This window comes from Rhagoletis pomonella, unplaced genomic scaffold (assembly GCF_013731165.1).
Source record: "Rhagoletis pomonella isolate Grant_MI unplaced genomic scaffold, Rhpom_1.0 Rhpom_scaffold_00300, whole genome shotgun sequence".
Taxonomy (NCBI): Eukaryota; Metazoa; Arthropoda; class Insecta; order Diptera; family Tephritidae; genus Rhagoletis; species Rhagoletis pomonella.
In genome coordinates this window covers 70,568-86,846 of record NW_023458854.1, presented here as the reverse complement: position 1 = coordinate 86,846, position 16,279 = coordinate 70,568, and the positions used below count along the sequence as shown (strand labels likewise).

The window sequence follows — 16,279 nt, the reverse complement described above, 5'->3', positions numbered from 1 at the left end:
GTATATTGGAAAATTACGCAATGAGCGAAAACGTTCAACATTGTCTTAATAACTTTACAGTTTACCAAAACTTTTTCTTGTTTCTTTTCATCTCCGTAGAACCAAAACCGCTCGTCACAATCGGCAGCTCAACCGATTTAGACACTGAGAGCTTAGACGAAATCAATTTGAACCCAACCAGCGACGAAACGCAATCAGCAACCGACACCGCTGGGCTCAACGATCCGAACGCAAACCAACTCTGGTCCGAGACGAACAATCAGCCATCCGATTCAATACTTACTCAGGCAGCGTCTTCCTTCTCTGCATTGCCATCGGTGGCTTCGAGTGTTTTATCGACATTTTCCAAACGAATCTCTGAGTATTCTGGCTCAAACAGTCGCGAAAGAACACCGACAAGTGATAACGGCACCTTAGCATCACAGTTGGATATACAACCAACGTACTTGCAACAGCAATTCCCGTCACCACCACAACAACAACAACAGCAACCATCTGTTCAAAAACAATATCCGTACTATAGCAACCTACAAGTAAACGCGCCACCTACAGCAGGGGCCGCCCAGCCTACTGGTAATCCAGTACTCGAAGCATCGGAGAGCCACGCAGCATCACCACCAGAACCGCCCAAATTCTATACACCCACGGAATTTACAAATCTGCCCACAGCTAATGTACCGCCTCCACCGATACCAGGTGGACAGAACACTTACCGTTTAGCGGCGAAGAAGAAGTTATACGCCCCCATACCAGGACTATCAGAACAACCAGCAGCCCCTGTTGCTCCGACCATAGATCCTTTAAGCTCGACAGCTCCTTTTCAGGGCGTACCACCACTACCAACACAGACCACATCGGTAACAGATCCGTTTGGGTTTCCAACGCAGTTACTCAAGCAGGAAGAGCGCAAGACTGGTGGTGGTCTCTTTGCAAACATCAGCAATCTGGTGCCAAGTGGAGTGCTGCAAAATATCTCCGGTTTAGTACAAACAGCAGCAGATACTTTTACGCAGGGCTCAAATAAACAATTCACTGAAGAGCATTCACAACAACCATACTACGGCTATTCGGGTGCATATCAACAACTACCACTAGAGGTCGCAAGTGCTCCTGCAGGCCAATATTTTGCTACTAGCATAGTGCCACCGCAGCCTTTCGCACCACAGTCCCACTCTGCCCTCTTAGAGGGAAACCCATCGGCATCTGAACTCTTTGCACCTATACAGTTGCCACCTTCACAACAAAGTGTTTCCCAAGGGCAAGCGCCAACAACACAGCAAACTTCAAATTTATTTGAACAGCGTCCGACACCGTCTCTGAGCCAGCCTGCACCACCACCACCCACGTCGGGTTTTGTAGCTGCGCCACCTAAAAGCGTCCCGCCAGAGTCTAGCAAACAACGTCCATCAGCCTCGACAACACCTATTGCTTACTTTGATCCCACAAAACAGACGTCTTCACTAGGTCCGCTATTTGCGGGTGCGGAACAGCAAGAGGTCAACGCAGCACCACTCGCAGCCACTGGAAAGCCATTTACACCAGCGGTGTTATCGCCGCAAGAAAATTATCCAACAACAGCTACAGCGCCTTGTCCTTTAAACGAACCACTGATACAGACAAAGCTTCTTACACCCGCAGAGGTGGTCCAGCAACCATTTTCAACTGGTTTGCCATTTATCAATCAAAAAGGTTTGGGTGCAAGTAACGCAGCACATCTGCCACTAATACCAGAAACAAGTAGCAAGGACACTACATGTCCTCCTCAATCGACAAGTACTTTTTTACCACCGCCGACCCAACAAATTGTTGTCGGTAATCAGGCGCCTCTTCCTCCAACTACCGGCGGCTCGACTTCATTTCGCTTGCAGAAGGGTACACGGCTCTATAAGAGTCCTCTGACCTCCGCGGAGACTGCGCCCGTCCACGTACAGCCTGATATAGTTCAGTCACCCGTACCACCTACAAGTTTATTTAATCCTTTTGGCTCGTCAGTGGCAGCAAGTGTGCCACAGCCTCTAGCTCCTTCTGCTACTCCAACTTTGGTGCCAAGTTATTTCATTGCTCAGCCATCGGAATCAAATGTTGCACTGTTTACCGTTGAGAAGTCGGTAACGGAAGAAAAACGGGCGACAAACGACGAACAATCACAGGCCGGTGTTACCATTGAAGAGCAGGATACAATAAGATTCACAACCGCGGAGCCGAAAACATTGCATGTGGCCACTACAGCAGGAGAAGTAGCGAATGTGGAAAGTTCTATAAGCCAATCTTCAACAATAAAAGACATAGAGGCTACAATACAGCAGCAAACTATTGAAGCTTTCTTACCAGAAGTATGCTCAACCGACAACACTGAAACAGAAAAACAGACATCTACCGAAGCTGAGAATCAATCCGAAGCGTTGCCTGAAGCTTTAAGAAAGCTTTCAATAAAGCTGCAGCCATCGGAGTCAACAATTCATCAACATACTTTCCAGACTCCTAAAGGAGAAGAAAAGGAAGAGGTTTTAAGTCATAACCTTGAACAAGTGCAGCTGCCTTCAACTCAAAATTTACCTACCCAATTCGAAGCGCAGCATTTGCATGCGAAAGAACCGAACATTGATTCAAACTTAGTTGAAGAACCTGAATTAAACGTTCCAACGCAAACGGCACAAGAAACCCAATCTAACACTCCATTATTGGTGCAACCTCAACCAGATACACAAATCACGCCTGGAGTCAGCCCGATTTTACCTCCTCGTGTGCCAAACATCAGTCGGCCGCTAAATAAAAATCAAAACGCAAATCCATTCCGCAGAAACCTCGGTGCATCGCCAATCGTGCCAGGCCCTCAGTCACAGCCACAGCCACAGCCAAAGGGCGAAACTCAGCCGAAGTTAGCAAACTTCTTTGTCGATGCGCCAGGCATAACTGGTTCAAGTGTAACAGATTCATTCAATATAATTACGTCTCCAGTAGAAGATCAGTCTTTGCAACCGAGCGCCGTCGAACATCAGCCACTTGCTTGTTCAGCGGAAAATACACAAGAACCCGCGATACCTACTGCTGCTGCTGCTGCATTACCTAGTGCCGCTGGCTTCTTTGGCTATTGCGAACAGACACAGTCTAACTTCTTTCAGCCCACACCGACTCACCAACAGCTACCCGAATTGCCACCATTACCGCCACAGCTTGGTATTGCACCTCCCTCAATTACGCGCGAGGCTCCAACTACAGCTGTTGATATTACAGCGACACCCCCGCTGGGTGTTCCACTTCCAATCGGCTTTGATAATATTCTACCGTCGACGTCCTTGCAGTCTACTCAGATTGAAGCGCAAGCAGTAGTTGCGCCATCAATCTCAAATACTAACTCAACAGTTACTCTCGCCGCTATTGTCACAAACGTGCAAACATCGTCTTCTACTGTTAGCACAACTCAAACTCAGCAGTCGGGTGTTGTAAATTCATTTACTTACTTCGAGCAACCTTCAAAGCATACAACTAAAAGTAAACAAACGCAAAACGAACAACGACAAGAACAGATAGTTCCACCAACTGTAGCGGTGCCGTCAACAGACACTTCATCTACGGCTCATTTCTTTGACACATTTACACAATCACAGTCTCAGCCGCAATCTGAAAGTGTATTCAATTCGTTGTCCACTCAACAACAACAGCAACAAGGGGAACACCAACAACATCAACAACAGCACCAAACAGTCGCTCAATCGAACGAGGACCAACGTTTACAAAATTTCTTCAACAATCCACCACAACGTGAAAATAACTCCGGTGTAGGTGACCTTGGCTACGATTTGGTGCATAGCGGCCTAGCCCACCGTAATTTGGGCTCGCTTACATCCGTTTCTAATTTGGTAGAACCGCCTTCCTCATCGTGCTCGGAGTTTTCAGAGTGGAATAATAGCAACGTGAGTGCGCGTACTTTGCCTTCTGAAGTGTTTGCCAAGCGTAGCCCTGAGAAGACTTTAACAGCCCCTATAACACAGCAAGAAGTGCGAGTACCTGCTGAGTTCCAGCCAGCGGTGCAAGAAGTAGCTTCTGAACCAATTGCAGTTGCAGATTCACCACTTGCGTCTGCAGTTGCAAATTCTGCTACCGATTTAGCACCGGAAAAGCATTACGAGGATTTGCCAGAGGAGGTCTTACGTGAACTAAGAATGGCTAGTATGCTGCTTGGAGAGAAGGCAGCCGCGACGGTGCCACCAACGACTGTGGTAAGTTAAATTTCGATGAAAATATGTTAAATTTTTCTGAATTCTGTATAAAGTTTGAAAGTTTGATTTGCTGCAAGAGTGTTGTAATCCAAAAAAATTAAAAAGTTAGTGTTGTTATGCAAGAATTTTATACCTGCATCCAAGGCGAATTTATACTGTGAGTAGCATTTGATTGTCAAAATTTTGTATTTCGTTAGTGAGTGAGTGAAAACGTGAGAGTGTTTGTATTTTCTGTCGCCCTTTTTCATTCTGGGAGAATAGCTGAAATTTGCAAATGGTCCGCTAAGCGCAAAACTAAAATATAAGTAATTGTTGCATTTGTTGAATCGCTACCACCTTATATGTATTCGTCTGGACCTGCATAGATTACCAGTGTCGAGACTCCGTCGCCGAGTACTGTCGTTCACCCCGGTGGACGAGCGTCTAGCCACAATCCGCATCAAAGCGAAATTCTTCAACATTTCGCTCATCTGCGCCCATGCTCCGACGGGAGAGGAGGATGAGGCATCCAAGGATCTCTTCTATGAGCGCTTGGAGCGCACGTAAGAGCGCTGCCCCCGTCATGATATCAAAATCGTGCTTGGAGACTTCAATGCCAGGGTGGGCAAGGAAGGGATCTTTGGAACGATCGTCGGAAAATTCAGCCTCCACGACGAAACGTCCGACAACGGATTGAGGCTGACCGACTTCGCTGGGAAATCTACCAATATTAATTTTTCCAAGTCCGTGCTCTGCACACACGCGCTCCTAACCTAACCTAACCTGGAGAGTTGAAAATAAATTTAATTATTTGACCTAGGAGAAAAAACTGTAATAATGACATAGATTATCTTTAAGTTTGAATAACCGTTAAACCAGTAGGTTTATCAAAAAATGATATGGGAAGTTTCATGTAGGACTTCTGATTTCCTGCAAAAGTGTGTACCGCACTCAGTCCGATAATTCAAAGACGAGAAGACAAATTCCAAAGTTGAAAACAATTTTTTTCTAAGTAATTTATATGGAAAATTGTGATCCGCGATGCGCGACCTTTTAAACTTAATATTAAGGGTTGCGCTTTTAACAGGCATCTTTTAACATCCCTCTGAAGGTAATGAAGGTTAAAAGAAAAATTAGTAGATTTTTTTTTAATCAGTCTAATGTACATACGAAACTGCGAAGTATTTCAAGTACTTGTATACATACATTTATACATATATCTAATATATGTAAGTATACAAAATTAAAAAAAAAAAAAAAATTGATTTATTCCCAAGGATAAATGGCCTCCGAGCTCACTTGTCTGTAATGCCATGGTCTCTTGCATTTGGGATTATATGCTGCAGGAACTTAAAGATTACAAACTCAAAACCTTTATGAACAGCCATCCTCGACTAATAGGACAGTATCTATACCGATGGGCGTGGTGCGTGCCGCATGCAACAGTTTTGAAAAAAAGACTTAACGTTTTGTGTAAAACAATGGCCATATAATAGAGTAACTGCCTTTTAAACCAAATCTTTAACCTTCAACTTATAATTGGTAACCATTTGCACTTTTCCAAATCCAGCTTTGATTAATAAAAACTCCTTTGTTTTTGTATGAACATATACAGGTCACACTGTACATATGTAGATTACAATGAACTATTAAGACAATTCGCGTAATAGGTCCAACCGTTTTCAAGTGATACTCCCACCAAAGAAAAACATTAATTTTTATATCTTATTAATAAATTTCATCGCATTATTATTATTATTATTTTTTTTTACTTTTCAGCCCTATTCGCCCGCAGTCAAGCATTGGTTTTACAAGCGGCCGACGGGTAGCAACAAGTTCGTGTGGACACCATTTAGTCACTATGATTCTGCTTTGTTAGAAACCACGTTATCTATGGGTGGTAAGTTGTGTTATAGCATAGACAGGCGACAACATTGGGTCGTGGGTCGAGTTACGCAGACAGTCAAATGACCAGCGTGGTTCTTTGAGTCAGTTGCACTTCTTTGTGTCTATTTCTTACTACGTTTTCCACTTGTGTTATGAAATGAAGAAAAAACGTAAGAAACGGTATATGTATGTATGTTTTTTCATTCTAAAAGCAAACAAAACAAGGGTGCCAGCAATAAGTTTCTTCTACTACAAACTATGTTCATACTGCAACATAAATTACTTTGTTTCGATCCAATTAATTCACTTCAAATCAAGTACGTTCAGACTTTCTTTCATAATTTCTATAGATATGTGACTACCACGTGTACGTACGAGTGTGTGGTTTGTACCATGATAAAAAATATAGTAAGGTCCCACCACGCAAAACAGGAGAAATGAGCAACAATCGTTAATGGCAACAACAATGGCGACACACCGATTTGTTGCTATGATAACAAATCGGCAACATCATTTCTTTCATGTCAACGTTGGAATAAATAAGTTATCAAAAATTCCCAAAACTTATACATTTGTTGTCAACAGTATTATCCAAAATCGTCTAATATATACCAAGGACAGGATTGAAAAAATAGGAAGCCCCACAGCGAAATAAAGAATTAATTCCGTTTCTAAGTTCCAATTTCGTATACATACAAATAAATGAAGTATTAAAAGAATAAAATTATTTCAAACATCGCCTGAAACCAAAATGTATTCAACAAAGTGTGTTTGAATTTGGCATTGCTCTCAGAAAAACCACCCCCCATGATACAATAATTTTTAGAAGGTAGTTTCATTTCTTCTTATTATCCGCCATCTTAGCTAGGTATTTTTTGTTTTACCAACTTTTTCAAAAAAAATCCAGCTTTTGGCGTTGGAAAAATAAAACAAAAGAAAGCCAAACATATAAGTAGAGGAATTTTCTAATATTTTTAAATAATTTTCTTCAAAAAAAAATTAAGAAAAAATTAACTGCTAATTCCATGGATATTGCAACACACGGAATAGATGTAAGGTTGCAGCTATGTATAAGGGCCACCGCACACCACAGAATTTATCGGCCCCCTATTTAAATAGTAGGGCCCGCTTGAAATATGTACATGAAGATGTATGGAGGTTCGCACACTACACCAACTTAATCGCTCCGACCAATTAGTTGTGGTGCAATGGAAAGCGACTAGCGAGCCCAACTAAATCGGGGGCCGATAAAATCCGTGTTGTGCGATGGATCTAAAACATTTTAAACAAGAAATATTGCCGTTACATTTTCATTTTTATGATTTTTATTCATGTGAATAGCAGTGGCAAAAATGTATGTATTAAATACCCATACATATGTATATTAAAAATGAAGTGATCAATTATGAAATTTATAAATCTTTACATGTTTACATGCGAAAATCCCCAACAGACACGGTTTATGTCAAAAATATTGAAGTGAAACTACTTTCTAAAAATTATTGTATCATGAACCACCCTATAAAGTTAAATTGAAAAAATTGTTTATGAATTTTGAATCGCTTGTTTATATTTTTGTTTATATTTTTTGGTACCTTAAAAGAGAGCCTACCTGGGTTGTCAATCCCACCTTCTTCAATACACCTTGCCTGAAACGATAAGAAAATTACGCATTCAGGTAATAAGATAACGACTCGCCCAGGCGAGTTGCCTTCGGCGGACGTTTTAGAGCGACTGGTAATAGGAAATCGATACTATGGCAATAGAGTCTATTGAATAGACAACAGCTGGCAGTTAATCCCTGATGTAATTTCAAATGAACGAGTTGATTCGAGTCAACGGTGCCGCCTGTCTATCCTCTCAGCTGTTCACATGAATAGTTACAATACTGTAGGTCATTTATGTATGTATGTTATAATTTGTACTTGCAGCCAATTCTCCGAATATTGTCGCCGTCGAGGGTGGCCGCTATGATGTAAATATAAAGGAGCGTACCAAAACGGCTGTTTACTGGGAATGTGCTCCCATAGAGGTCAGACGTTGCTCATGGTTCTATAAAGGCACCGACTCCAAAATGGTACCTTATGAAGAGTCAATCGCTGATCTACTTGAATCCGAGTATAAACAGGCATTTGATAGCGGAGAATGGCATAAGAAGATCGTTTTGTCTATGCATGAGCAGGTGACATTCCATGGACCCACCGTTATTGTACATTTTCAGCAGCAACAGTCTACCGACGCATGGGGCGGTACTTCAGTAAGTACATACATATATGTATCTTCGAGGTTAATCTTAATATAAAACGAATATAAATTCAAATAACTATTTAATGTAGCAAACAACAACCCGACCTCGTGTGGTTAAGCGTGACCTTGACGAATTCACAATCGAACAGGGTGAATCGGAGCGCGTCGATCATTTACTGCTGATGGTACATGGCATTGGTTCGGCATGCGATTTGAAAATGCGCAGCGTCGATGAAGTTGGTTAGTTTAGTACGAAGCAATAGTTATACAGCTTTCCCACGGCACCCCAATTGCTCTCTCGTTCATAATTCGCGCTCGAATTACCATGCGAATTACGAGCAAATTGCAGCCTTCCCTAAGTTTTATCGGAAATTTTTCTTAGTACTAAAAGTAACGTTAATAAATAGTATGTACATATGTACATCACCAATTTAATATGGAAATTTTTAACAATAACTCACATTGTGTACCCAAAAGAAGATACCATATAACACAGAGACAAATAACTGTCAAATCGAATTAAGAATGTGTCCGTGTGAATGGATTGCGATTGGTAATTGGGAATGCCGTATTAAGCCGTAATTGCAAAAACATTTCTAGGTTCAAAAATTGCATTTAAATGCCAAATAATATTTACTATCTCAACATTCAGTTGACGACTTTCGCAACATTGCACAGGCTTTGGTTCAGTCACACTACAAAAATTCAACTGAGATGGGACTTGTAGGCCGCGTCGAAGTGCTGCCTATTTCATGGCATAGCCACTTACATTCAGAGGAAATGGGCATTGATGAAAAACTGCGTTCAATAACATTGGAGTCAATACCGAAATTACGAAATTTCACCAACGATACACTGTTGGATGTGCTCTTTTACACCAGTCCTAAATATTGTCAAAAGATTATGAATACAGTGGCTGCGTCTATGAACGAAGTGTACAATAAATACCGCGAACGTCATCCAGAATTCAATGGCGGTGTCTCAGTCGCAGGGCATAGTTTGGGCTCGTTGATACTTTTCGATTTACTTTGTCACCAAAAAGCGCCGAAGGAAACCGAGGAACAGAATTTAGTAAGTACTCATACACTTGGGTTCACCACTTGTCAAATAAGGTTAAATTTACTACACAAAGAAAAAACATGACATGATTTTTTCAAACAGCATAATTTTCGGGGTTTTCATATTAGCGATTTGATAATTTTGAACAGAAAAAGTATTTGATTAAGCATTTTCACATTATAAAACGGCATGTTTTCTTTTCTCGAAAGAAGGCTTCACTTATTCTACCCTGAGTGAGCGCTGCCAAATTTTAATGTTCTTTTCTCAGCCTTTTCACAAAAACTCGATGCACCGCTAGTTTCTTCCTACTTTTTTCTTCATCAGTAAAAATAACTTAAAAGTATAAGAAAACGAATGCGGAGAGGTGCGCTCGATGCTCAAATGCTTTAAAGATTTTATATTATAATTTAAGAATTAAGCCTTAAAATGTAGGTTGAAATGTCACACCAGTCACCGTGGAATGAGCCATATTTAAATTAAAATTTTCGAAATAAGCACAGTTTCACTTCCGTGCGTGGCGCTCTACTTTATTTACTTATATTTATTTTTATTTTTTCCTTGGGTTTGCAGGAGAATCCCGATCAGCTCGGCACAAGCCCCATGGACGTCAGCAATGACGATCTGAGCGTTACAAGCTATACAATGGGCCACGCTGGTACTGGTCAGCCATTTATACATTATCCACAGCTTAATTTTGAACCGAAAAAAGTTTTCGCATTGGGTTCACCAATCGGTGAGTGTATCCCATTTTCAGTAATCTGCGCTGTTGTTTACCCCAACGCTATTAAACTCATATATTTTCCTTTTCAAAAGGCATGTTTGTCACCATTCGTGGCATTGATAAGCTTGGCCTTGACTTTCGCCTGCCTACTTGTTCGGGCTTTTACAACATATTCCATCCCTTCGATCCAGTCGCTTATCGCATCGAAGCGCTGGTTAATCCCGATTTGAGCAATGTGCGACCAGTACTGATACCACATCACAAGGGACGTAAACGTATGCATTTGGAGTTGAAAGAGACAATGACTCGTGTGGGTGCTGACTTGAAACAACGGTTCTTGGATACATTCAAAAATACGTTGGAAAGTGTTAATTTTTTGGGAGGCTCGACGCGAACCAGCCGCGATGCGGAGGAGAACATGTCAAAGGAAGTTGATAAGGTATGTATGTGGATCGGTTATACATACATGAGTGATAAGCATATTATGCACCACTAAACATTATTTCGTTCTTCAAACGTAATCTTTAGGTTTTAAGTATGCAAATAGAAGCAGAGAAACAACAACAGCAAGCAGCAGTGCAGCCTAGTTTATCCAGTGAGCCGCATGCTGGCTCCACGCAAGCGAACACAGAACCGCCTCGTACACGTTCCGATTCAGTGTCAACGTCGCAATCTGATTCCGATTTGGTTGAAATAGATTTTCCTTTGGGTAAATTGAATGACTCCAAGCGCATCGATTATGTTTTACAAGAAGCACCATTGGAATTCATCAACGAGTACATATTCGCCATGGGCGCGCATGTTTGTTATTGGTAAGTTAACGAATTCGGTTATTTATTTGTATGTTAAACCGCTGCACAAATGTACACTTGGCTTCATCTAAGCAATAACAAACCTATTGCAGTATACAGTTATTATTTTTTTTTTTTTCTGGGCAAATGTGTGTAGGTACGAAATACTCTCATAAAAGTAAGAAACTTTTTCCGGCAACCGAACTTCAGTTGCATTGCCAGTGGCTGAAATTGTATTACAGATGGTAACTGGCAACGGAAAGCTTACAACTGAATTGCTATATTGGCAACTACATTTTTTGGTTGCCGCGCAAATGTTGATTGTGAAAATTTATTTATTTTTATTTTTTTACTGTTTAGCCAAGTAAAATTAAATAAATTTGCTACGAAAAACGAAAAATATTTGTAACAGCGATTGTTTGATGCAGTTTACTTAACACGGAGATCATGGATCCACAGACTTCGATCCACAAGCTTCTTCGATGAAGAAAAAATGAGCACCTCCTGATGTTCTATATTACTAATATTGTTAGGTGGAGTGATTTGAAGCAAGTCGGGCCACCTTCCGGAAAAATAGACACATTGCGCACCTCTCGTTTGAAATACCTTTCGAACAAAATAATAACACAAGTATACAAAAATAAAAGTTTCTGCATGTTGAACCAAACTTCTATATCCCTGTGTTATTCGATGCTTTGAATGCGTGCCGTTTGCGGGTAGAGCAGCAGAGGGCCACAAAGCTTGTCGTCTCTGGCAAATGCAGCAGAAGTATGTTTTAGTCCGAGGTGGAAATCAATGCCTGCCCGGAGAAGAAGGATCCGGAGCAGTCCGGCTGCAAGTTATTGCTCCATGGCCTTGGTCGGAATTTTCCAGTTTTCTTTTTTTTTATTGCTCAATAAATAACTAAAAGTGGCCATCAGGTCAAGGTGCTAACTTTAATTTAAGCCTACGTGGATGGTACTACTACCTTTTGTTTCTTTACTAGAGCTTCCGAAATGTTGCAAAAAACGCGATTTTTTGACAGTTTGACTTCATTTTTTCAAAATCTGGAGCTGATGGAAACTTTCTACTTACCGATTCGTAATCAGCACACAAAAAAGTCTATCAAAAACCGCTTTAACATTTGCCGCACCAAAATCAGTGTTGCCTAGTATAAATTTGTTTTCCTAAGAATTACCATTTCTGGGATGTAGCGATTCAAAATTGTTCTAAAATATATTTAGATCTTAAAGCATCTAGAAACAAGTGCCAATTGACATCCAATATATGCGGTGCGCGTTCATTTTTCTTGTGCCTCGCATGCGATCAAAATGGAGAATATAGTCAAGTATAGTATTATCCAAAAGTTAATATTTTTATAGTTTATTTGAACCCTGATTTTTATTAAAATACTTTAGTTTAATTTTTAACTTTTCAGGATTCGCTAAGTTTTCCGCACGTGCTACATTATATCGAGCCCTAACCGCCAAATTAACGTAAGCGACAATTTTTTCAAAATTTTCTTTTTGATGTAGAATGGCATCTGGATGCTCTAGTAATATTTCTGCATCAAAAAGAAAATTTTGAAAAAAATGTCGCTTACGTTATTTTGGCGGTTAGGGCTCGATATGTATGCATCATCGACGCTTATATTATTATTATTTACAAGTACAATCACAAGTATATCTAAATGTGTTATTACCTCTTCGTACTTATCATTGCAGGGAATCTGAAGACACGATACTCTTTGTAATGAAAGAAATTTACACAGGACTGGGCATTAGTCCGGATAGCCAAGTGCCACAACAGACAATGACCATAGAGCGGCCCAGCTCACAAAATAGCAACACGCTATCACCCATCAATGAGAAACGTTGATAACCGGCGTATATATGTACATAAATATGTATCCTGAATTGACAGCAATTTTTCTCTGTATTTATTTGATAGTATAGAAGTGAGTCCTGGGCTCGAATCGTAACATCCGATCACGGATCGACAACCATACGAAAGAAAATTACGTGATACGTTCACATACAATAATCCGAAAAAGGTGTTTTCACGTGACGAGTAATACGATATCGTACGTGACGATTCGAGTCCTGATAGTTTAAAAGCAGGCACCTAGTTGTTACAAGTCGCCACTGCTATAATTCAGCACACAAGCTTCGCTTTATCATAAATGTTTATATGTACGCCTGGAAATATGTATTCACATATATGTTTGTGCACTGCGTCTATTGTATGATGTGTATGAATTTGAGTCTTATTATATAATGGAAAAACTCTTAACAGATTAAAACAAATTTTTATTAACGAATCCATAATTTGTCTAATGTTTAAGATTTTTATTTTATGATTACTAACACAGATCTTTGTATTAATGCAAATTTTGCTTTGATTTAATAAAATATATACAAAATATTTGTTAAATTAAAGAAATTTCTAATCGTATACAAAAATTTCTCTGGTGCCAAGGTTGGGAAAAGGGAAGAAAATTCAGCGATGATTACGAAAAAACTCAGCGGTTAGGCTACTTATAATATGCCACAAATTCGCAACAGAAATACTCGTACTTGTATTTGTAAGAAATATATTACAGCTACATATCGAGGGCTTATATTCAATATCCTCTATCTGCAATTTTGATCAAAATAAGTTTTCGATGGTAACGTGAGCTCCGCGATTAATCCTTCAGCCATGACAATAATGTCAAATTTAAAATATAGCTTTAATGATATTATATTCTCATTTTGAAAATTCCACTATCTGCAATAACATTTTGTTATAAGAGCAAACAGGTAGGTAAGTTACATGTGCCTATGTATGTATGTATGTATGTACATATATGTTACCGGTAAAATCTGATCTTAGGTCAAACTACTTTTGCCTAGGCTAGGATATATCTGTATAAGTTGAGTTGGAGAAACCAGCCCTTTATGTCAATATAAAAAAAAATCTAGTGTACGCTTGATGCTGCTGCCTGTTAAATCGTCGAAAAATTAACCGGCGCTTAATGTGGTCACGAGAAACTTTATTTTATTTTATTTTCAAAAATTTTACTTTTTTATGGCTTTAAGGGTCTATGCATACATACTGTTACTCCCAAAATTGAGCGTACGGCTCTTTTTTGTTGAAATTCGCAATGTTTTACATGCTAAAATCATTTTGTTAATTTTGTATTAAAATGGGGCTTCTATTTTAGCAAACCCCATTTAAATCCAAGAATGAAACAGTATACGAAAATTAAGCGAATCTGCGAAGTTTCATCAAAATCTCGAACTTTTTAATACGAATTTCTAAAAAGCATGCAGGTATGTAGTTTTATAGCCCATTCAATTTCAAATGTCTAAAAATTCGTATTGATTTTTGAGAATTTTTTGCTGACTGTCCTTCGCATTTTTTTTTTTCATTAAAATATAAGCCATATTTTAATTCAAAATTAACAAAAAGATTTTAGCATGTAAAACATTGCGAATATGTATTAACAAAAACGAGCCGTACGCTCAATTTTGTGTGTTACAGTATGTATGTATGTGAATATTTATATTAATCCATATACATATGTATGTATAAGTCAGCAATTTTTTCGATATGACAATTTTGATGCAGTTCGGTTCGGAAAACTGCTGACTTATTATCGTGGACAATTACCAAATTATAATTAACCGATTCATAAATAATGCTGGTACTGAGTAATGGAGTTTAATAGTATCGATGTTAATCCTTATTAGTGTGACGTTCTCCTTTTTGTCGACTTTTCTTGTTCTTCGCCATTTTCAACATGTCTCTTTTGACCTTTGTGACTCTTTTTTTTCTTTTTTTGAGCATAGAACTGATTAAGTTTTAGTTTGCTCTCGTCGATAGCTATCATATCGGGCTGCGATAGGCCGTTGACAATGTTGCCAACCAAGCTGACCTATTAAAAAAAAAAAAAAAAATATTGTATACGCTAAGAAAACCTTGTGTTGAACTATTTTTTTTACAACAATTTTCGACCAATCCTTTGCCTCACCAAAGGCCTCCTTTCGCAACGCTAATTTGGCAAAAGCCTGCAGTTGAGTTTCAGGACAGGATTCAATACTACCAATCGATTCAGCAGCGGCTCTAGAAAAATATTTACATATATGCATTATAAAGGACATGTTATATACATACATATGTACATATCGCCACCTGTAATGCAAAATGACGTAACAAATATCGTCGCTGAAACGCAAGAAGTCGTAGCTAATAAAAAATTCAAAATTCACGTTTTGATTGATATGATGGATTTCAACGAATTACACAACTCCCCACATTGTTTTATAAAAAAAAAAACAAATTATTAGTAACATCTTTTTGCATTTCGGTTGTCGATATACTCATAAACTTTTTGCCTCCACATTACTTGAAAGCATCCGCATGTATATTGAAAATATCACTCGCATTCAGATGGCATGCGATTTCGCCCATTGAAACGAGATCATATTCGGAATAGGTTTCCGGTCGCTTTCCCAGCCACTCCGTACGAACTTTTCTGGCAATTAATTTTATTTGTTCATCGGTAAAGCCTTTGTTCGTGTCGCCGCTATTCAGCGCATGCACTCCACCAAATGCCTCGACTATCTCCACACGTGCCATGCTAATGTTATGCAGCTCTTCGTTAGTGATGGCTGTAAGCACTAAACGAATTTTACCATACACCTCTGGTGGTACATTTTCAACGCCATCAAAGGCCTTGGAAATTAGAGTTACAACCAAAATGTTTATGATATTTTTTTTCTATTTGAAAAATCTTACAATCTTGATGAGACGCCAAATATTTTCGCTTGTATTAGCAGATATGTCTTCACTATTTGCCAATCCTAGGCAGGGCTCTAAGCTCGCCCAATCTGTGCTTGTGATTTCCTTGTCTTGCAGAAACACTTGACAATCGTAGGCGTGTGTGCTAGGAGTAGGACAAACGCTGAAAAGGAATATTACCAGTGCCAAAGAAGTGAATTTACGGTCGAGCGGCATTTTCCTATTTTTTCACATTGAGATTGTGCTTCTTTACGGTTATACTATATGTATGTACCTACGTAGTTGATCTAAGAAGTTGACGTTAAATGAATGTGTTTATGTACACACTAGGGTGTTCGATTATTCGAAATTTTTCCAAAACCTCGAAACTGTAAGAATAATAGTATATGATTACATGCCATTTAAGGATTACACTGGTCTACAAATTTCAACTTTTTTTCTGCGAATAAGACGGGACCTGGTGTTTCTGAACGGATTTTTCGTGCTGAACACGAATCCGGGGTCAAAAATGTCCCATCACGTCACGTTTTCGAGAAAAAAAGGGGTTGAAACCCCTAAAAACAGCGTTTTTGGCCATTTTCGAAAAATTATAGAGCTGAACCCTGACGTGG

The 16,279-nt window shown here is 39.4% G+C and overlaps 2 protein-coding genes across 2 annotated transcripts; one reads left to right on the top strand and one right to left on the bottom strand.

Moving 5' to 3' along the window:
- Positions 1-20: 20 nt before the first annotated feature.
- Positions 21-12,950, top strand: LOC118750552 (mucin-5AC-like). Its single transcript, XM_036485281.1, has 9 exons — positions 21-4,220; positions 5,979-6,099; positions 8,018-8,343; positions 8,423-8,573; positions 8,986-9,404; positions 9,963-10,125; positions 10,206-10,552; positions 10,642-10,925; positions 12,608-12,950. Exons 1-9 carry the CDS (start codon positions 21-23, stop codon positions 12,759-12,761), a joined length of 6,165 nt encoding a protein of 2,054 aa, XP_036341174.1. The 3' UTR covers positions 12,762-12,950.
- A 1,523-nt stretch (positions 12,951-14,473) lies between these two features.
- Positions 14,474-15,900, bottom strand: LOC118750551. Its single transcript, XM_036485280.1, has 4 exons — positions 15,666-15,900; positions 15,274-15,602; positions 14,870-14,990; positions 14,474-14,802 (listed from the first exon to the last, which is right to left on the bottom strand). The coding sequence occupies exons 1-4, from the start codon at positions 15,882-15,884 to the stop codon at positions 14,614-14,616; spliced, it is 858 nt and encodes a 285-aa protein (XP_036341173.1). The 5' UTR covers positions 15,885-15,900; the 3' UTR covers positions 14,474-14,613.
- Positions 15,901-16,279: the final 379 nt, after the last annotated feature.